This window comes from Scleropages formosus, chromosome 7 (genome assembly GCF_900964775.1).
Source record: "Scleropages formosus chromosome 7, fSclFor1.1, whole genome shotgun sequence".
In the NCBI taxonomy this organism is placed as follows: Eukaryota; Metazoa; Chordata; class Actinopteri; order Osteoglossiformes; family Osteoglossidae; genus Scleropages; species Scleropages formosus.
In genome coordinates, this window is record NC_041812.1 from 21,659,579 (window position 1) to 21,680,540 (window position 20,962).

At 41.0% G+C, this 20,962-nt stretch overlaps 2 protein-coding genes across 4 annotated transcripts; both read right to left on the bottom strand.

Annotated features, from left to right (window-relative positions):
* Positions 1-430: 430 nt before the first annotated feature.
* On the bottom strand, positions 431-8,879 carry LOC108926224 (myosin light chain kinase 3-like). Its single transcript, XM_018738815.2, has 11 exons — positions 8,745-8,879; positions 5,842-6,265; positions 5,265-5,367; positions 3,613-3,706; positions 3,075-3,184; positions 2,721-2,862; positions 2,539-2,609; positions 1,751-1,879; positions 1,447-1,599; positions 1,113-1,248; positions 431-523 (listed from the first exon to the last, which is right to left on the bottom strand). The coding sequence occupies exons 1-11, from the start codon at positions 8,877-8,879 to the stop codon at positions 449-451; spliced, it is 1,572 nt and encodes a 523-aa protein (XP_018594331.2). The 3' UTR covers positions 431-448.
* Positions 8,880-13,263: 4,384 nt separating this feature from the next.
* Positions 13,264-18,160, bottom strand: LOC108926317 (UPF0547 protein C16orf87 homolog). 3 transcript variants are annotated; one of them, XM_018738935.1, is made up of 5 exons: positions 18,118-18,160; positions 17,282-17,454; positions 16,362-16,458; positions 14,800-15,003; positions 13,264-13,792 (listed from the first exon to the last, which is right to left on the bottom strand). In XM_018738935.1, the coding sequence occupies exons 1-5, from the start codon at positions 18,137-18,139 to the stop codon at positions 13,674-13,676; spliced, it is 615 nt and encodes a 204-aa protein (XP_018594451.1). In that variant the 5' UTR covers positions 18,140-18,160; the 3' UTR covers positions 13,264-13,673. The 3 variants fall into 3 exon arrangements, with proteins under 3 accessions (XP_018594451.1, XP_018594450.1, XP_018594452.1); XM_018738934.1 differs by lacking the exon at positions 18,118-18,160 and having other exon boundaries at positions 17,282-18,106; XM_018738936.1 differs by lacking the exon at positions 18,118-18,160 and having other exon boundaries at positions 14,800-14,973; positions 17,282-18,105.
* Between the last annotated feature and the right edge of the window lie 2,802 nt (positions 18,161-20,962).

Sequence of the window (20,962 nt, forward strand, 5' to 3'; positions counted from 1 at the left end):
ACTAGCACTCATTTACAGGGATATATTCCTAAATATGAAAAATGTTATTTCCAAAGATGAAGCGGTACCACCAAATTATTTTTTTCTTCAAAAAACACAGAAACTCTTTGTTTTATAAGTGCACACATTTTTATGTACTTTAATAGTACATTTATCTCAGTAATGTGTCTCAGGGATTTAATGCAGTACAGTATGTATAATTTAAGACACAATTGCCACTGTCTGCCAAATGAATATTTAAATATAAGTAATCGCCTATGGAATAAAGAAATATGTAGAAAGGACATTCAGGAAACCAAAGTAAAAGGAAGAACTAAGAGTCGTGTGCTCTTTTGCGTGGTCTGATCATGCAGAGCCTGAGTTGCAAATGCTTTTCTGTACAAGGTTTAGGGAAGTGTGACCGGAGCAGCGGACGCAGCTCTCCTCAGTCCGAGCCCTTATTCTGCCTCTACGTCGGGCCCTCAGGCTTGCTCTGGCAAAAGTTCTTCAGCCTGTTGGCCGCCGTGACCACCAGGAAGTGTTTCTGCAACAACACGTTCATACATCATTAGATACTGGAGAGACACTAATCAGAAGGAATGACTTGCGGTTGTCTTCATTCTCAAATGAAGTGCGTGTACACCTGTGTGGCAGTAGGTGGCGCAGCGGTTAGAGATACTTTTAAAGAGGTGAGCAGCTTCGTGGGATCCTCAGAAATTAAGTGGTCATCTGAGTGTTTAATTATTAATGTCAATTAAATTTAAATTGTTTTGTGTGTTTAACTTTTTAATGATTAACAGAGGCAGCAGGTGGAATAGTGGTCAGAGGTGTTGTGCTGTGCTCAAAGGAGCCACATTCGAACCCCATCTCCTGTTCCCTTGGTCACTTGATACCTTAAACTGAAACAGTAAAAATTACCCAGCTGTTGAATGGGTAAATCAGTACAAGCAGCTTTGGAGAAAAGCATCAGCTATACGAATCCGTCCGTCCATCCGAACCACTCGCCCCGTACGGGACACGGGGAACCGGAGCCTAACCCGGCACACAGGGCGTAAGGCCGGAGGGGGAGGGGACGCATCCAGGACGGGACACCACGAATACACGAAGAAATACGTAAGACAGCAGTCGCCCACCTTCCACTGCCTGCGGGCCACCAGGTAGCGCTGGAGGTGGAGCTGTGACTTGAGGCGAACCTTCAGCATCGATGCCTTTTTCTCCAGGCTGTTGATCCAGCTATGCCTGGTGGAGGCGGCGGCGCTCATGCGGCCACTGTCAGACACAAGGGAGGATCTTGAGGAAGAAAACAAAGAAACAAACAGCCAACCACCGCAGCCCAGCAACCCCTTGCCTGAGGAAAAGACCTTTTTTTTTTTAAAATCCAATCGCACAACTTTATAAATAGTATGTATTTAGCATATGGAATCGTTACGTTCCCATGGCGACAGATACACGCGAATGGCAGGTTACCATGTCTGTGGGACAAGCAGCTGGGAGACAAAGTCTTTGGCCTCGACAGAGACATTCTCGAAAGCCTCGCTGTCAAAGTCCCACGTGGAGCTGATGATGTTGTTCATGGTCTCGGTGTCGCTCTCCCCCAGGAAAGGGGACAGGCCGCTGAGACTTGGACAAAGTCATGTACAAGCCAAATTAAACCGCAGAAGCCTGCGTGGTCGGACCATTTTATCTGCGCACTTTTGACCGAATACAGTGTATAATGCACGTGCCATATTTTCACGAGAGATGCAGTGAGGCTGAGAAAATTTCTACTTACAGCATATATGTGATGACCCCGACGCTCCACATGTCAGTTGGGAAGGAGACAAATTCATACCTGACTATCTCAGGAGCTAAAAATTCCGGTGTGCCAAAGTTCACACGCAGCTTCTCTCGTGGCCTGTATCTGATTAATTAATAACAACAAATAGAAATTGTGTTATTCACTCCATAACTATCTTTCAGTTCACGTGCTAAGATGAGTACATCATAGTTCCGGAGACTGTGATCATTTGACTATGAAGCACAAAAAAAAAAAGTATTTCTAACCAAAAGAAGTTCTGAGTCTTTCCACACAACTGTGACCAAGTACTTGGCGTCACACAGTAAATACCATATCAAGTACGTCATCGTAATGAAATCATTACTAGCTCTGGGATTTGAGGTGCAATTTTTTTTTCTATGTAATGAATTAAATTGTGTAATCCTCTTTTATCAGATATCGCAATAAATATATCCCTGTTTTAAGTCTCCTGAAAGTGGTGAGGGAAAGGGCCAAATGTTCCAGGACGTGGGTTCAAATCCCACTCCCTGCTGTATTGCCCTTGATCAAAGTTACCCCACTCTGATACAGTAAAAATTATCCAACTGTATAAAAGGGTAAATAATTGCATGTAATGTAACACTGTAAATTGCTTTGGATGAAAGCACCTGAAATAATAATAATAATAATAATAGTGAATTACATTATCCTGCCACTAAGAGTTTCATCAGCAGTTTTTGTTCAACAATGTTGCCGCTGGAGAGAGCTAGTGAGCTACAAAAAGTTTCAGGGCAACTACTTACTTTCTGGCAAGTCCAAAGTCAATTATTTTTATCTGATTTCCGGTGTTATTGACACACACTATATTTTCTGGCTGGGGAGGGAAAAAGAACAAAAAGAAGTAATGTCAAAGAGCGCTAAGACCCTAGTGGACCAAGGATGACATATATTTGAGGAGAGGGGTAAATAAATTACAGCATCGTACCTTAAGGTCTAGATGGAGAATGTAGTGCTGGTGGAGGTACCGCACCCCTTCACAGATCTGCCTCGTAAACACAATGGCATCCATCTCCGTCAGCTGGTATCTCTCGTCCGTGATTCGATCGAACAGCTCACCGCCATCCAAACTGTAAAGTCATTTGCACAAAATGACGAAGTGCTCATAAAGTAAACTTGGAAATTTTTCACAATCCACCATGAAGTGAAAAAGGGAAGTCCCTGTCAGCTGAAGAGGTGTTTAACATTCTTGTCGATGTCAATGCGGTTTCACCCTTTCCAGTTTATCCAGACCAAGTGCAAGAGGGAAGAAAAAATTGATTAAAACTTATATATAACTTACTATTCCATGATGAGGGTCAGGTTGTTCCGAGACTCAAATGCATCATAGAGCTTAACCAGATTGATGTGGTTTAACTGGTTCATAACACCAATCTCATTCTTAAGCTCATCCTATATCACAAAAAAATGTGTGTTAAAGTTTGTATGTAAACATATGTATAAATAACAAGTGTAACTGAGAACATAACACACATATACTGTATATAGGAAAAACATGCAAAACAAGTTTGGTCAATTGCCAAACATTTTGTTATGAAGTTCCTACACATAAATCCTTCAAAGTCGGCACTTCGAAACTATGTGTTGAGAATGTGCTTATGGAAGGCAGTTGTTATAACCAGGCGTAATTTGAGCGATGCGTTTGGCTGGAGCTCTGGAACCGGCCAAGGGGATAAAGGCGCGGGCCGCCTGGTCTTACGCACATGCCCAGAAAGGGGACCTTTATCTTGGCAAGGTGGGTGGGCCTCAGAAACCGACCAGAGGAATTATGGGACAGCGGGCACCCCCTGCGTTTGAAGGGGGCCAGGAAGCACACTCACCCTGTGCTTGGCACCTTGCACTCTTATGAACTTGGCAGCCAGCATCAGGCCTGAGGAGCGCTCGGCACACTTGTGAACCCGACCAAAGCGCCCCCTGAGGAGAAATGCAAACCAGTATTCTACTCTTTGGTATATGGATTTCCTGAATTCTGCTATACCTTTAAATTCATAATTATGAAATTATGCAAACACGCATTCCAGGTTGTCCTATAGATCTTCAATATGTCATAAAGTTTCCATCCATGTGATTTGATCACAGGCTTTAACATTTGCACTTCATCCATTTTTATTAACGTATCATAAAGGATTATCTGTAACTTCAGCGGCAGCTGTTCATCTAGGGCTACATCATGAAAAGCCTCCTTCTCTCTGGGAACATCATAGTGCTGAACGGCTCTGTTTGCATATGCTGAACTTTTTCTATAAAGCTGGAATATAGTGCCTTCTGCCCTTTTAGTGTCATTATGTCAAGTTCTGGCAACAGTGGAAGTTTGGAAAATACCAGAAGGGAAGTCTGAGTAACTGAGAACTGACAAGAGAAGCTGTAAAACTGTCCCAGCTGGCAAGGGACATAAATCATGCTCCATCAAGTGTCACCCATATAGTTCATCCAGGGCACTGAGATAAAAGCATGGAAAAAATAAATGTAGATTGCTAAAAACAGGACTGGACAGCTGAAGGCTAGGGTTAGAGTTAGGGTTAAGTATGGGGCTAGGGATGGGGTTGGGGTTAGGCAAGACATAGCCTCCTAGCCAAAAATGTATACTTTATTTAACAAACATCACCAAAATTGCCTTAAATCCTTGGGTTAATATTTTGGAAACATCATATAAAATCCTTCCAAAACAAAATGTGAGGTCTAACATTTTAAGCTGTCCACATAGATTTTAGTGGAGATGGACAGCAGCTTAAACCTTGCCCAGTGTTTGAGACACCTTTCTATTTCTGACAAGGGTTGGGGTTAGGGTTAGGGTTAGAATTAGGGTTAACCCTAAACTGGGAGCCTCAATATAATTTTTTTCTGAAATAATTATCCTAATAACTAATATTTACATTTACATTTATTTCTTTAGCAGACGCTTTTCTCCAAATCGACTTCCAATGAGCTCTATGTAGTGTTATGAGCCCACACACCTTTTTCACCAAGGTGACTTACACTGCTAGATACACGACTTACAATGGGTCGCTCATCCATACAGCATATACATACACCATACATATTGTGTTACACCTTATGTTACACCTTTTAACCAACTTCATTCCTAGTCATCATCACAAGTTCTACCCTTCTTTTTGGCATTAATAGTCTATAGAACTCATTTACTTGAAATGATTCTACTCTGTGTGTGTGTGTGTGTGTGTGAATTTCTGGATCTAGCATCTGACTCTTTACTCTTTATTATATTTTCACCCCTTCATTTCCTGTGGCTGCCCAGATGCGACCGCACATACAACGTGCACAAAATATGAATAAAACACATAATTATGTGAAACTGGTGATCATTCATTTTATGTGTCCGGATCCCTGGTACGGATGATGTCATGAAGCCTAATGGCAATCAAATGAAATAGTCTTTTTTACCATGGATAAAAGTTGTAAATGGGTCAAATTTGACAGAAACACATTCAACAGAAGGGTTAACAGGACTCACCCTCCCAGCACGGTTGAGTTGACAGTGTAGTAGGAGCCCACTGGAAGCTCCCTGGCACTCACAATGCGGTGTTCAAAAGGGGCCGGCAAAGGGGGGCAGTCATCTGGAGAACAAAAGAATGCCAGAGAACAATGTGAAAGAAGCAAATATTCCCTTTTTTAAATGAATTTTACGCCTAGAACTTGGTCTCGGCAACATAGAGACAGAAATCGCGTGGGGAGAAACAGCAAACATGCCCAAATACATAAGGGTTAAATGTTCACAGTTTTTCACAGGTATGATCACATATTGCTGTGTAAAAAGTTCCATAAGTGTCTAGACATTCCAGAATTCCTCCTAATCCTCATGCAGATCAAATATCAGCTTTTTAAGAGGAAAAAATTTAATTTTGTCATTACAGAAGGAACTTCAGGTGTGGGCCATAATAACAAAATACATTTTTCTGCCCAGGATCTAAAAATAATACACAACAATATGCATTCCATAATGTCATCAAGACAAGGATATCATTTGCATTGGTGCAGCAGGAGCAGTGTGTGTATAACAGTGACAGTAGAATGTACCATATGGTACTTACCGATGACTGACAGAGGTACAGAAGTTAAAATATGAGAGGTGTTCCCCAAAGCCCCTGCAATATCTGCTTTCTCATCACCTCTCGATGTGTCACGCTTCCCGAGCGTGACAGCTTTGGTGCAGGCTTCCTCGGGGCTACTGCTCGGAACCCGCTCTGCCCGGGACTGAAGCGGGCCGGGCTCCCTTTGACAAGGGATTTGGAATGTCTTTGCTTTGCTCTTTGAGACCGGACCCCGTATTCGGTCCATCGTCAAGCCGGGCCTCGTCGCTGTAGCAACAGCTTCCAGCGAGAGCCTTTCACTTTTGGGGGCTTCCTGGTGCCCCTTACTCTTCATTAGGTGCCCCTGGCCAGCGGCTGATGAGGGCACCGGAGGCACATTTTTCTCTCGAATCTTGGCATCTTGGGCCTCCTGCACGTCAGGTACCTAGAGATGGCACAAACGTGCTCCTTTGTGGCACAGAATTTAATTTCTGAAGCTGTTAATAAAATCGGCACTGCTATTCACTCTGTCAAATGATGTCCAGATGCTAAGTCTCCTGTGTTTAATCCATTCCAAGATTAATTAATCATTTGAACTGCTGAAACAACATCACTGGATCTGAAATGTGAGCTCACAGCTGACTGGACAATGAGAGGATACTAAGTAATGCGAATGACCCCAAAATCATATATGAACACCAAATACCTCAAGGTTGATACAATTTGCTTGATGAACATACTGGAACACATTTTTGCTGCCTTAATAAAACTGGCACACGGCTGAAATTAAATTATACTTTGAGATGTATGGAGAAAAGCTTCTACTAAATTTAAAAAAACGTAAATGTGAATATATTTAGTGCTAGAGGCAGTTTCCAGTGCTGTTATTTGTAAAGATAGCTACATTTAAATGCCCCATAAAAAAGGCTGGAATAAATCCATATCCATAAGACTGTTTGTAAGCTTGTTTTGTTCATGAAGCTTTTATTCTTGACATAAGACTGGAATATTACAACATTTACTTTTATCTGCACATTAGGAGAGTAATTACTCCTTATATATTCACTCGCACTGTAACGACCCAATTCTGTCTCCATCATTCTCTCTCTCTCTACGCAGTACATAAAGAAGATCACTGCTTGCAGTGCCAAGCATTGTGGGAATTATACTCTTTCGGATGAGAGGACTCATCTCTGTCTAGCACACAAATTTCAACCTCCTCCAAAATTAAAAAGTCTGAAACATCTGCATTCCATTATAGACAACTCCCATAAGAAATAATTACAGGATTGCTCTTTGAAAGTATATGGACTTTTCCTATATGGCTAAATTATACAGGCAATCTTGATTGTTATTTAGCAGCCATATCCTGACAAATATGTTTAAAAAAAAAATTAAATGCGTAATGAAATTTGTTTCCTTATGAATGTTTAATGAGGGGAATGTGGCAGCGCAGCAGGTTTGGCTGGTGCCTGCTGTGTGGGGGGTCTTAGGGTCGCGTCCTGCTTGGGGTGCCTTGCGACGGACTGGAATCCTGTCCTGGGTGTGTCCCCTCCCCCTCCAGCCTTGCGCCCTCTGGTTCTAGAATAGGCTCCGGCTCACCACGACCACACTCTTGACTAGCAGTTGTTAATGTTGGTTGGTGTTTAATGAATCATGGTGATTAAGAAGGATGTGTTTATGAAGCTGCCAAAGCAGAGGACCAGAAAGTGACTGTGAGCTGCTGTAAAAAGAACTTTTTACACGACTGGTGTTGAATCAGACAGGTTGTGTTTGAAATGTTAGAGAACCGAATATGCTTTCTTTCTGGCTGAGAATGGTTGATGCCTTAATGGATTTGAATGAGTGTAAATTTGAAAAGCTTCACTCCCAGTACATTTGGAGTAAAGGGAATAATGAACACATACTTTAAATAAAGCGTGCAGTCTGATAATTTAGCAAAGTGGTGATGAACATGAGGGGGTGCGGTGGCGCAGTGGGTTGGACCGCAGTCCTACTCTCCGGTGGGTCTGGGGTTCGAGTCCCGCTTGGGGTGCCTTGTGACGGACTGGCGTCCCGTCCTGGGTGTGTCCCCTTCCCCCTCCGGCCTTACGCCCTGTGTTGCCGGGTAGGCTCCGGTTCCCCGTGACCCCGTAAGGGACAAGCGGTTCTGAAAATGTGTGTGTGTGTGTGTGTGTGATGAACATGTAACAGCCTTTGGTGAGACATGAAAGCTGTTTTTCCTGGGATCCGCAGGTCAGCAGTGGCCTTGAAAGTGTGCTTCTTTTACAGGGTCATGCATTTTAGAAGCTCAAAAGGTTCAAAACAAAAGTCTCGAGTCTATAATCCCAGACATGTTTCCTGCAGGGAAACATGGGAGTGGATATAACCACATCTGCTCTTGTTCCTCAAAGCTGAGTATAGAAAAATTCTAGAAGCTAGCTCTACTCTGTGGTCGACTTCATGAAAAGAGACAAGGTATCAGCTATCAGAAAGAATTCCGCTAAGTCTGAGGGCATTAAGGGCACTAAAAATAATGGTTGTAGACCCACTGGTTGGCTTGATTTATATTACTACACATTCATTTTTGTTGTGGATGACATTAATGTGATTATAATATTTAGTCTGAATTGATCATTGAGAATAAACAAACAGCAAACTTTGAGTAAAGAGTTTACTTACTCAAAGAAGAAGAAGAAGAAGAAGAAAGATTTTGTAGTTTTGGGTGCGGCAGGAATATAAGGCTACTGCACTTTTGTTACAGTTAAAATGTATACACTGATTTTCTGGATTTCGGTCCTTGCATAAAGACAACCTGGTTCCCTTCCCTGGTGTAGCAAATTTATTATGATTGTTTTGAAACATCTTGATACTTATCCTGCCCTCAAACATCTAAAGCTGTTGCTAGTTCAATGCACAGTTGCAGTAATTTCTTAATTTCTTACCCCAAACTCCTGAATGCAGCCTGACACCTTGAATCCAGTGGCACAGAGTGGGGAAGAGCTCTTCAAACAAGTGTTGCCCTGCATGAGGATCCAAGCCCTGCCATTCATGTAGATGAGCATGCACGTAGTGGGCATGGAGGGGTTATACCATGAGGCTAATGACAGCTCTCTGAAAAAGGACAAGATGATGCCGATAGAGATGGGGGCAACATCACCGGCCTGTCGACTGGCCGTTTCGTGCTGTGTTGTTTGGGTATCACTGGTGCCTTGTTGCCACCACGGTTCATGTATCCAAGCGACCTTCTCGACCAAGATTAACAGCTACTCAAGATCAAACAGCCTAAGCAGGAAACATGAGAGTCTGGATTATTAATAGATTTGTGGATGCGTTATTGTTTTGGGACACTGCATAGGCAAGACTTTGCCAAGGAAGTGGGGAGGCGATCCTGGCATTAACAGCCCCTCCTAGTCTTGTCATCACGCACAGGTTTACCCTGCCCTTGCGACTCTGCTGAACTGACGCTGAGGCTAAAGAGGATCTAATCGCATTCGCCATTCTGCTGAGCGCAGAGAAAAATCGTCTCACAACCACTTTTATCTGGTGACATTGTGTTTCTGGCTCGTACCTCGATTTTGCTTCTCGGAAGCCCGCAGTGGAGAGCAGGGGGTCTGTGTCGAGCGCTGATATCTACACTTTTTCAGACACTTCAGCACCAAGACAGAAGGTTCTTCTTTGGAGTACAAATTATCCATGTCCATCTCTCGGTGTCATCTAAAATAATATCTGCCTCCATCTGTCCAGCTGCTGTAGAAATGATTTTTAAGGACGTATACAAGCTCTTAGTTATGTCAGTTTTTACGTCGATTATGCCTAGTTAACGTTTACTGATTGCAAAAATACCACTACTTCTTCTACAGAGTGTCAGTTTTAGTTTGGTACTTTACAGCCATTGGAAGATTCTAGAAGGCACCAGAACATTCTAGAAAGCGTCAGATCCTAAAAGGTACTGGAAAATTTGGTGCTTCGAACCTGATGCCAAAATGTGCTAATTTCAAGAATGTTTTTCTAAATACTGACATACAGTATGAACTAATGCCAAATTTTTAATGTAACAAAACTGAATGGAAAATGCAAAAAAAAAAACAGACATACTAAAATGTCTGTTGCATTGTGTACATTTTATAGGAGAAAATTTTCAAAGAGAATTTGCTTTTTCCCCATTATATTTCTATCACCCATTGCTTGTGCTCAAGGATGTCAGTCTGAGCACTTACACCAAAAAAATATGTTTTAGTAGGCCTTGTAATGCATCTTGAGTTTCAGTTTTGAAGGACATTTAAAGTTTTAAAGTTTATGCTATGAATAATATAGTATGAGCTACATTTAAAATACAGCAAAACACACACGCGGGACACACTTTCCGTAACGGTATCAGACAGAAGGGGCTCCCTTCTATGTTACAGAATGATATAGATCATTTGCTTTGTATAATATCATTGCCCCCTCCAGTGGTGCAAAATGAGAGCTCAAATTGGAAGCAACCTTGCCCTGAAACCCTGACGAGTCTCACTTTAGCTAGGTGTGTCCAGCAGGAGCTGCGTCACCGTGGAAGAGCACAGCTCGGCGCCAAGTAGTGTTGGGGGTGCACCGTTGGGCCATGTGGGTGCAGTGGCCCGTTGGCTGACGCAGCCTGAGAAATGCTGGTTTCATGCAGGCTTTAATTTGGAGATTATAGGTCAAGATTTTCTGTGGCTCTAGCTGTGTATCCTCTTAGGTCCTTCCTGTATTTCTGCACAAACATGTGGTTCTCAGGGAGGAAGGGGTGTACAGTACTCTCTGACGGTTCTTTGTCAACTGGCTTCTTGTATTCCTCCGCCCTTTTTCATTTCGTTTTTATTTTCTACTCTTGACTTTAAAGGCTGCCTTAGTGTATTTGTCGAGATCATCAAAACAAAGCGAACATATAACCCCCCCCATTCGTGAAGTATGCAACCACATCCCAGTCTGGATTTTTGTTGAGGCAGTTTAGCCTTTTGACAGTTTAAAAAAATTCAGTTAATTGTAAGAAAGGGTAGCAGCCAATGACAGTGGGACACCACGGCTTCTCAGCTCACATTTTACAATAAATGTCAATCCTCACTTTCAGTTTAAAGAAGTGTTCAGAGACAGCTTTATTTATGGCACACAACTTTTACCTAGTGCAGACTAGGTATGTGTGTGTGTGTGTGTGTATGAGAGACAGAGTGCAAGCAGCCACATCCCTAGATATCAAAAAATGACTACTAATGAAAGTTACTATATATTTATAGTATACTATACATAGTGTAAACATTCATATACTATATATACTGTATAGTAATGTTTCCTGAATAATATTTTGTTTTTTGCTAAAATCAACATTTATTTGAACCTGCTTCATAGAACAGCCTTTATTTTAATGTCACTATTTTCAGCATTATTCCAGTTGGATTACCCCATCAAGTAAAAGCTGATAAATTGGCTCGGGCAAGACATCAGTTATGAATATTCTATACATATACGCCCTATAAATATTCCTTCTTAAAGCTGAACATCTTCTTGGATAATGAGTTCAGAGCTGAATGTGACTTTGGGGGATTTCCACTGGGTTTTTGTTCCTTGTAACAAGAATTTAGAGTACATTTGCAGACCTAAATTCCATAATTTACAGCTGTATATTCCGCATGCATGAGTTAGCAAAGACTTACAACAAAAAGTAAGAAATTCAAGATCTCTGCAATTTTAAAAAGTAGATATATAGAACAACAGTATTTTACAGCTGAATATTAGACTTTTTTTTTTTTTTTTTGGTTTAACAGATCCTTATCTGAAGGAAGTATGAGTTGTTTACAGTGACGTTTTCTACTCAAAGGCTGTTGCAATGAGACCGCATACTACATTTCAGCCCTTCTGCCTAACAATCCAGCAGTCCCTGGGGCCCCTGGGAAGAAGGTCATTATCTCAGATCTGTGGAATCACGTCTGTTTTGTGTAATCCGTGCAAAATGGAAAGACAGAGGGCAGAGCTACAAATATAATGAAAATGCGTCTCACCATTGTTCACTTCTATAGTATTTCACACTGTACCGTATGCTATTCTGTTGTATCTAATATATATTTTAATTTGATCCCCTAATTTAAAACATTACTTTTTTCTGCTGATGTATTGATCTACTTAGTTTTTTCCTGTCTCTAAGCATATACAATATGCTGTAAGTGCAGTATATATAGACAGTACATATAGATGGCACAAATACATGCAGAATAATGTAGACTTAGGTTAGTCTAAGAGCTGAAAGAATATGTTTATGGATGGCGAATGTGCAAAGGACCATGAGAAACACGAAAAGGCACACGGGCGAGTAGTGGGAGGATGGTGTGCTGAGTCACTGTTTCTATGGGAAAAGCAAGTAATAAACATGTGTTTAAAGGTCATACCAGCACAGGAGGCACCAGGGTAATCAGTAATGAGACAAAAAGTATGGTTCCCTGGAAACATGAGATGGGAAATCATTATTATTGACACAATTTTCAAAGTTCTATGTAAATTACAAAAATAATTTGACAGAAAGTAAATTACTTGAATACCTGGAAATGCCATAAATGCACTGGATAACTGCATTATTTTGTATTTTCATTGTAGCTCAACAACTACTTATCATTCTTCAGGTGTCTGTACCTGTATTTATTTAAAACATTTCTCAACTGGTGAACTGGAGCGGGCACAGAAGTAAAATTTACTGTAAATCAGAGGAAGGTTCTCACCATGAAAGAAACAACAGAACTTCATACATTTCTGAGTAACGTTTTTCACAGTTTCTTTTAATTCTTGATCTTTTCCCCCTCTTTTTAGTAGACAGCAACATAAATTTAACAGGCCTGAAGGAAGCGACACACTTCTGCCAAAACAAGCCACCATCTCACTTTGACACCGAGAGAACAACGGAAGACAGAAGTAGTCCAGTGGAAAAATTCTTACAGCAGGGAAAAAGACTAATTACCTAAGATGCACCATACCCTCAAAAGAGTTCCGGTGTTTTATTTTGCAAGCAAACTTGCACATATCTACATATGTAAACATCATCCTATCAGTTTTCCATTAGATGAAATCACTGCATTATACAAGATTTTTACATTTCTTATCCACACAAGAGAAACCACTCATCCATCCAATTTCAATGACCGCTGGTGCTGAGAAGGGTCACGGTGAACCAGAGGCTGTCTCAGAACCATCGGGCACAAGGCTGGGAGGTGTGGGGGATACACCGGTCCACTGCAGACTTCACACACGTTCTCTCACACCACACCCAGGTGCTATGAGGCAGCAGAGCTACTTGCTGCACCATTGTACCGCTGCAACCATTCAAATTACTGAAATTCCGTAGTGGATTTCATATAACATGGTTGCAATTATTAGCTCTTTTGTCAACATTTGGGTAGAATAACTCCCTGTTAATTAGTCCTTTTGAGCAATAAAAGATTCCAGTTGCTTTGTCTTGTAAGTTAGTTTATTGTATGACATACCAAGTATTTTATCAAATGTAATCAATTCTTTAAAAACCATTTTTTTTACAAACATAATAAAATATGAACTTTAAATTAGGAAGGTGTTGGTGTAATAACAGTAAAGTACTCCACCAAATAAATCTTCACAGTACACGGAATTCCATGAAATCTATAAGCGATACAAAAGTACCTATTGGATATTAAGATTATGGGTTAAGATCACTCTTCACCCAAATGTACAAGCCAGGCATTCGCAGTATGACAGCTGCAAGTTCGTGAGTGTCCCACAAAGTTCTCAAAATCAGTCAGATGACCTCCAGGTCGCAGGTCACAGATCCAAAACCTGCAGGACCGCTACAGTCACCGGAAACCAGTGTCGTGTCACAGTCTCTGTCAGCATCTCGACTACAGAATCAGTCTCTGGCCCAGGATCTTCCTGTTGATCTCTGCCAAAGCCACGGAGAATACAAATGCTTTCTCGTCCGAGAGGCTGGCGTAGATGTCGCTTTCCTTCTCTTGCTTTTCTGTGGGAAACAAACACACAGAAATGCACAACTGACAGAGCAAAATAGAACCTGGACAAACCCTCCATGTGTCACAGTCAAACCTTGGGCCAATAATACAAGTGGTCCTCGACTCAGAACGGGATTCCATTTTAACGACCTCGGCGTAAATCGACTTTTTCGTAAGTTGCAAACCCCCTTGTACTGTGTCATATAAATGAATGAGTATATTTAAACAATTAACATGCAGAAATGCTATATTGTACGATACGACTTTTTCAAAAAAATTACTTCACACATTTGGTTAAAAAATACAGTAATATACAGTACAGTATTATATTTTAATGCTGTACTATTACTTCGATTTTTAATTCTATGTTTTCTTTTTCTTCAGAAGACTCCACTATTTGCCTGTCAACCACTGTAAAAAAAAAATTGAAAACAAACAAAACATTCTGTAACTTAACATTTTTGCAAAAAAAATGCAATGGGTGATAGAAACACTCAGTCAATAAGAAATAAGGCTGTGTTGTAGCAGTGGAGCCAGCGAATGCACTGTACAGCTGATGGGATTGCTGTCATAAGTCCCGGTCATCATAAATCTCATATGTCATAAGCTGAGGATTACTTGTAATGGCGTATGACATGAAACTAAAATAGCTAAGAAATAGCACTATAAAAAAACAGTCATTAACAGTTTAAGCAACACTTAATTAACTCGATCATATTCGTAGGAACAGAAAAGGCCAATCCCAGCCACCTGTGGAGACTCTGCGTCTGGAGTGTCTATCAAGACATATTTATTTTGAATTTTACATCATTACAAATTCAACACATTTTGGGGCATGTCCATTTATTTATTCATTCATTTTATAATCCATGACTACATGCTTTTCTTTCTGGAGGACGCTGTTAAGATTTTTTTTTAGTTCATTAGGCAATAACTGACAACCAATATTATTTCAGAGGAAGAAAATAAAATTAATTATTTTATTCAGAATCAGAGGGTTTTCAATAATCTTCCTCACCTTTTTCTTCCTCCTGCTTTTTCTGGGTGGCGGTCTTCGGGCGACCCCGCCCTCTGCGAATCTGCTCTGACTGGCTGTTTGATCGGGACCGCCTCTTGTTCTCCATATCATTGGCTGGACTTGTCTTTTCTTTCTGATTCCTCTCTGTTCTTCTCCTTTTAGCTTCAAACTTGTCTGTGAACGTTAATGCAATACCAGAAAATCCTGTTAACCAAAACAACAGAAACAGTTCCAGGAGGTGATTTATTTATACAATGTCCCTGAGATAATTTTTTTGAATCTAATTGTGAAATGTTCACTTCTTGTTTTCAAGCTAAATATTCACAAATACCCAAAACAATGAAAACTTTTCAATATCAATGCCTCAACAATCTCTAATATCCTTTTCTGAGTTTTCTCAGATAAAAACAAAAAAAGAAAGAGTTAACTGGTAAAAACAAAGTGCATAATATCAACATGTCTATCAAATTTTAACTTGTACAAACTTCTCAGGTTTCTCATTAGTTAAGCAATGACAGCAGAAATGAACAGGACCCGAGTCAAGACTGAAATGAAACAGTAAAATTAATGAATAACTTTGGAGAAATATGACTCCTTAGACAATATTGTGCTTTATTGTAAAAACAGAGGTAATTATTTTAATACAATTTCATAAAAAGATGAGTAAATAATGGAACAGCACATATTAAAAATGGAGAAAAAAAAAAATCACACACTGTACCCAGCTCATATGAATTGAAATAACATGTATTTTAGGGGTTGAGAATCGCATTCCTTTCATAGCTACAGGCTGTGGGATTTATAAAGAGATAGGGGGTGCAGAGATTTACAAGACCCCTCATTATCCATAATGCAGAAATGGATATATGATGTTTATTTCTTAATGATACCATAATCCATCAACATCACATAAGGCACTATAGACACATCACGTTTAAGGAATTTGGCCTAAAGTACGGTGAGGCCACATGACACAAGGAAAAGCCAAAACTGTGGCAAACCAAAGCTATGCGACAAGGACAAACTCAGTGAACTGACTTCAAACCTCCCAAGATGAATTATTTAAAAAAAAATAAATCCTTCTTTGTAAGACATGTTTGTGTATGAGTATACATACACATATAACATGTTAACAAAGCCAGAAGAGTTGCATGTAAGTAAATTTTGCACAAACAGTTCTACATCTGTCTAAAACCACTGTGGTGGTTCTGTGCAGGGAAGTGTATCTTAAACTTAACTGTTTTACTTCATCTTCAGCAGCAAGATTATTATCCAGATGAAACCATTTTCCACAGTGCATCCATGCTTTAATGCCTACCGGTCAGCTTCACCATTTCATAAACGATAACAACAAAACATTTCCAAGAACTGATTTAACAGATATTCCACAAAGATAAGGAAGATGTGGAAGGGGGGGGCATGCAAAGACATTCAATGTATTTTTGTAACATCTCTACGACAGTGAAAGGCAGAAGGACTGTGTGTATGACCCTAAACTTTTTAAAACACTCTTGAGAAGGGATGGAAATTACTATAAATACTGGTAAAGGGCAGGTAGTTACCCAATGCTGGAGGCGGTCTCTCGGGGAGCCTGGAGCTCAGCAGCTTTCGGCTGATGAACACATAGCCACAGTGGCAGGATTTACAGGCCACGGGGATCTATCACACGCACACACACACAGGGGGTGGAAAATTCAACCAGAAGTTGCACGTATCAGAAATCAAAAAGGTTCTAAATTCATTTAATTTTTTTTCATAACATTTCATATTAATAAATCAAACATTCTGATTTACAGAAATTGAACAATATAGTCTATAGATTGTAGCACATAATAATAAGATACATAAATAATGTAAATATTTGACTTGGTTGTTTTCAGAAATTAATTTATGAAACACGGGAAGAACGTATTATTATTATTATTATTATTATTATTATTATTACTACTACACACAGTTTCTTCCTGCTGGCTCTCTTACTCCCGGTGATGTAATTCAGTGTAATTTCCCCAAATAAAGACACAGCACAAGCAGTTTCACAAGGAGCCGGTGGAACAGAAGGGCTCTTTATTAAAAGTGTGTTTAAACACAAGTGCGGGCACGTTCATTCGGGTCTCTTTACAAGGCAGCAGTCAGCATGTACGAGAGAGGAGCGCTGTAGTCGCTGTGACTCACAGTGCTAAGCCCACATCTCGCGCTCCCCTTTGTAATATCGACCGCACGAGACGCACTCCCTGCCGATCAAAACTGTTTCGGTAACTCGCCCGACCATTAAAGTTCTTCGCATTGTAATGTTTGTTTTATTCCGTGATTTCCTCCATTTAAATGCGGATTTACTTCTCAGTTCACAGTATTCAGCGCCCTGATTGCACTTCTCTATTTTATCGGCATATTTAAAAAAAAAAAAAAAAAAAAAAAAAAACACAAAGGAGTGCAAGAAGACGCGCGATCCACTGTGTTTGTTTGTTGCGTGTTTTCCTACCTGTTGATCGCATTCTGGACATGCCTTTGTCGCCATCTTCACTTTCTTGGACTTGTTTGCCGACATGCTCCGCGCCGATCGGACGGGCTGTGTGCGGGAGCGCGCGGTGTATGAAGAGCCGCAGCGGAGCACAGCTGAGCAGCGCGTCCCCTCCGTGGACACGGAGCTCGACTCTGCGCATGCGCACCACGGACGCAGTTTGCGTCGTGTGAGAGAAAACATTGTTACTAGTTGAGATATTAGCTTGTTCGACTATTGCATAAATAATAATAATAATTATTATTTAGTTAATACTGGTTTTTTATTTTTCATTACATCTAATCCTGTGTGTTATACAATTGTTCATCCATTGCTTTAGCAGTATCAAACTGATTCGACTAATCAGGCACACTAAACAGTAACCGAACACTTTGAGAGATTTGATTGTTGAAAGTATTGTTTCTTTATTAAGCTTTCAGCTGTGTGTATTCATTTATTTATTATTTGCTGCTGAATAATCATGTGTATTTAATTTTTTGAACAAATGCTTTGGCAGTACGAGTAAACGAGCGAGTGTGTGTGAGAGAGAGAGAGAGAGAGAAAGAGAGCGAGAGAGAGAGCCGTTGTGATGATTTTCAATTGTGCCTGACTGCGCATGCGTGGTGATATGTGGGTGAAAAATAACGAATGACGAATAGCGACCGTAATTTAGATTTTGACAATAGTTATTTGAATGGAAGAAAATCGAAAAAGTGTGCCGTTGGAAATTACTTCTCGGTTTTTTGCCTGCGCGAGCCAATAGTGAGACATCTGTGTGAATGAAAAGGGGACTAAACAGGGGAGTGAAAGGCAGTTACCTTTCCGGAGAGGGTGACCCATCCCCCACGCGCCACGCGCACGTTTCCGGATCAGCTTGAAATATGACTGATTAGCAAACAACTGAAACATTTTCGTTGCGTCACGTGTCTCTTTGCCGTCTCTACACCGACCCCGAAACACCTCACGACTTCTTCGGTATAAAAATGTCAGTGTATACGTTATAATCCGAGGACCGTGAAGGCCAAATGTTAACACCGTGAATATTTATGAGGACGTGAAAAAAAAAGTGTATTCTAACAGATAGCTGGAACAAATTTAATAATTAATGCAGATGAGTAGTTATTTAAGAGAAACTATTCGTAAGACCTGGCACCGAATGACAAAATACACCGTTAAACAATATTTAAACACATTATCAATTTGGCAGTATAAATGTCAAACCATGTTCCGGAAAGGTCCATAGGCTGATTAAACAAAATTCCGTTTCAGAGAAGCAGGTATGAATCACAATGGTAGTTCCCCCCTGAAGGATAAAAAGTAAACACTGATTAGATAAAAATTTATTTGACCTTGCATGTATTTATTATGACGTGCAGGAGAAGTGCTTTGTGGTGAGATGTTAGCGTGAGCGGGCTGTCCTACACTGAAACACACACACACACACACATTTTCAGAACCGCTTGTCCCATACGGGGTCATGGGGAACCGGAGCCTACCCGGTAACACAGGGCGTAAGGCCGGAGGGGGAGGGGACACACCCAGGACAGGACGCCAGTCCGTCGCAAGGCACCCCAAGCGGGACTCGAACCCCAGACCCACCGGAGAGCAGGACTGCGGTCCAACCTACTGCGCCACCGCACCCCCCCTTACACTGAAACAGTGGCGGCTTTGTCCACTGAAGACACTTTGGTTGGTGTCCATTCCTCACGGGTGACCCTTCGCCTCGATCACTGACCTCTGTGTCCCCCTCTTACTTGGACGACACACTGTAAACGTGTGTCTTATGAGCTGTGACATTCGAAAGCTCAGTGTGCCCTATGTCATTTACCACTCGTGTTTCATTTCATGGAGTCCCCTTCTTTGTGTAGCTATTCCCTGTGGGACCATTACAGTTTTGATCAACATCAAGTTATTGATACTTAAGGATGGTTTTGTGTGAGACAGCAGTCTGTTATTGGTGTTCCTTTCCAAAGTTGGGCTCCTCGGTACAATTTTTACGACCTAGTTTATAAATGCTAATTTATAGTTTGTATGTTGTGCAGTTCATGATTCTGTTAGAAGATGTGAATGATCTCCTATTGCTGTGTTATACCTTTTAACCAGGATTATTTTTAGTCATTATTACACATTCTATGCTTTTTTTTTTTATTTTTGGAGTTTATGGTCTTTGTTTACCAGAAGGGGGTGTGGTGGCGGAGTGGATTTGACTGGGTTCGCCTCTCCGGTGGGGCTGGGGTTCAAGTCCCGCTTGGGGTGCCTTGTGGCAGACTGGTATCCCATCCTGGATGTGTCCCCTCCTCCTCCAGCCTTATGCCCTGTGTTTTCAGGTTAGGCTCCGGCTCCCCCTGAGCCTGCATGGGATAAGTAGTTTCAGACAATGTGTGTGTTTACCTGAAATGATAATACTTTTGTGTGAGTGAACTCCCAAATGTGATATTTTACACTCTTTGCTCTTTATAATATTCTCACCCGTTAATTTCCCACTGCTGCCCAGATGTGACCACACATCACATATACAAAATGTAGGGGCGGCGGGGCGGCGGGGCGGCACAGCGAGTAGTGCTGTTATCTCATGGTGCGACAGGACATGGGTTCGATTCCCTCTCAGTCTGTGTGGAGTTTGCATGTTTTCCCTAGGTCTGTGTGGGTTTCCTGTGGGTGCTCTGGTTTCCTCCCACAGTCCAACAACATGCTCCTCAGGTTTCCCCATAGTGTGTGAGTGACAGAGAGAGTGTGTTCCACTGATGTATGGATGAGTGACCCATTGTAAGTAGTGTATTTAGCAGTGTAAGTCACCGCGGTGAATAAGGTGTGTGGGCTGATCTATATACAGTAGAGTTCATTGGAAGTTGCTTTGGAGAAAAGTGTCTGATAAATGTAAAATACATAAAACCCTATGAAACTGGTGGTCATTAGTTTAATTTGTTCAAATTAGACTGTAACAGAACCCAAGTAAATAGGGTTACACCTGAAAGGCACAGTTCCTTAACAATTTGCTCTTATTTTACAGGGTCTCTCACTACGTTCCTGTTAGCTGTGTGTAGATAGTTTTTTTGTGCAGTCCCTTCCCCTGGTTGGCCTAACTCCTCAATTTAGTGGTTATTACTTTACATAATTTATGCTGCTTTCCAAAACACTCAATTTGGTATTAATCCAGGACACAAACAGCTGCTGAGTTTACCGCACAGACACATCCTCCAGAAAAGGACTTTTGAGAGCCCTATACCTAGAGGACTCTATAGCTCTGGATTTTTATGTACAGACTCTACTACTGCACAGGAGTCAAGGTCATTTTGGTGCTATAAGAAAATCTTTTTTTCATCTGTTTCGTTTTTGACCTGGGTCTCTATTTTTAGTGTGTGAATACAAGGTCTGAATGTGTGGGCTATCTTTCCATTGGTCTAAACAGCTCATTTACTGTCTGCAGATATTTATGGGTCTCCCACTTCAAACTTCAAGTTGTAAACATGAGATACTAAAATGGATTTATTAAAAAAGGTATTCTTCTTAATAATTCGATTGTTTTACTGCACCATACAAATTTTTGTAGCTACAGTTCAAGAATACGGGGTATTATTTATTCTATACCCATTGAAAGGAATGTGTTTTAAATAATTGTGAAATCGACATTGTGGGTTGTTGGAGAGCTCGGCGACTATTCAG

What these genes read in the sequence shown, in the direction of transcription:
- LOC108926224 (XM_018738815.2), bottom strand. Translation starts at nt 8,879, where the DNA reads ATGCCCACTACGTGCATGCTCATCTACATGAATGGCAGGGCTTGGATC. An exon ending in AACTCAACCGTGCTGGGAGG is followed by an intron (nt 3,707 to 5,264) that starts GTGAGTCCTGTT and finishes ATTTCTCCTCAG; the next exon opens with GGGGCGCTTTGGTCGGGTTC. An exon ending in GGGGTCATCACATATATGCT is followed by an intron (nt 1,600 to 1,750) that starts GTAAGTAGAAAT and finishes ACTTTGTCCAAG; the next exon opens with TCTCAGCGGCCTGTCCCCTT.
- LOC108926317 (XM_018738934.1), bottom strand. Translation starts at nt 17,503, where the DNA reads ATGTTTTCTCTCACACGACGCAAACTGCGTCCGTGGTGCGCATGCGCA. An exon ending in GTCCAGAATGCGATCAACAG is followed by an intron (nt 16,459 to 17,281) that starts GTAGGAAAACAC and finishes TGCGTGTGATAG; the next exon opens with ATCCCCGTGGCCTGTAAATC. An exon ending in AAAGCAGGAGGAAGAAAAAG is followed by an intron (nt 13,793 to 14,799) that starts GTGAGGAAGATT and finishes TGTTTCCCACAG; the next exon opens with AAAAGCAAGAGAAGGAAAGC.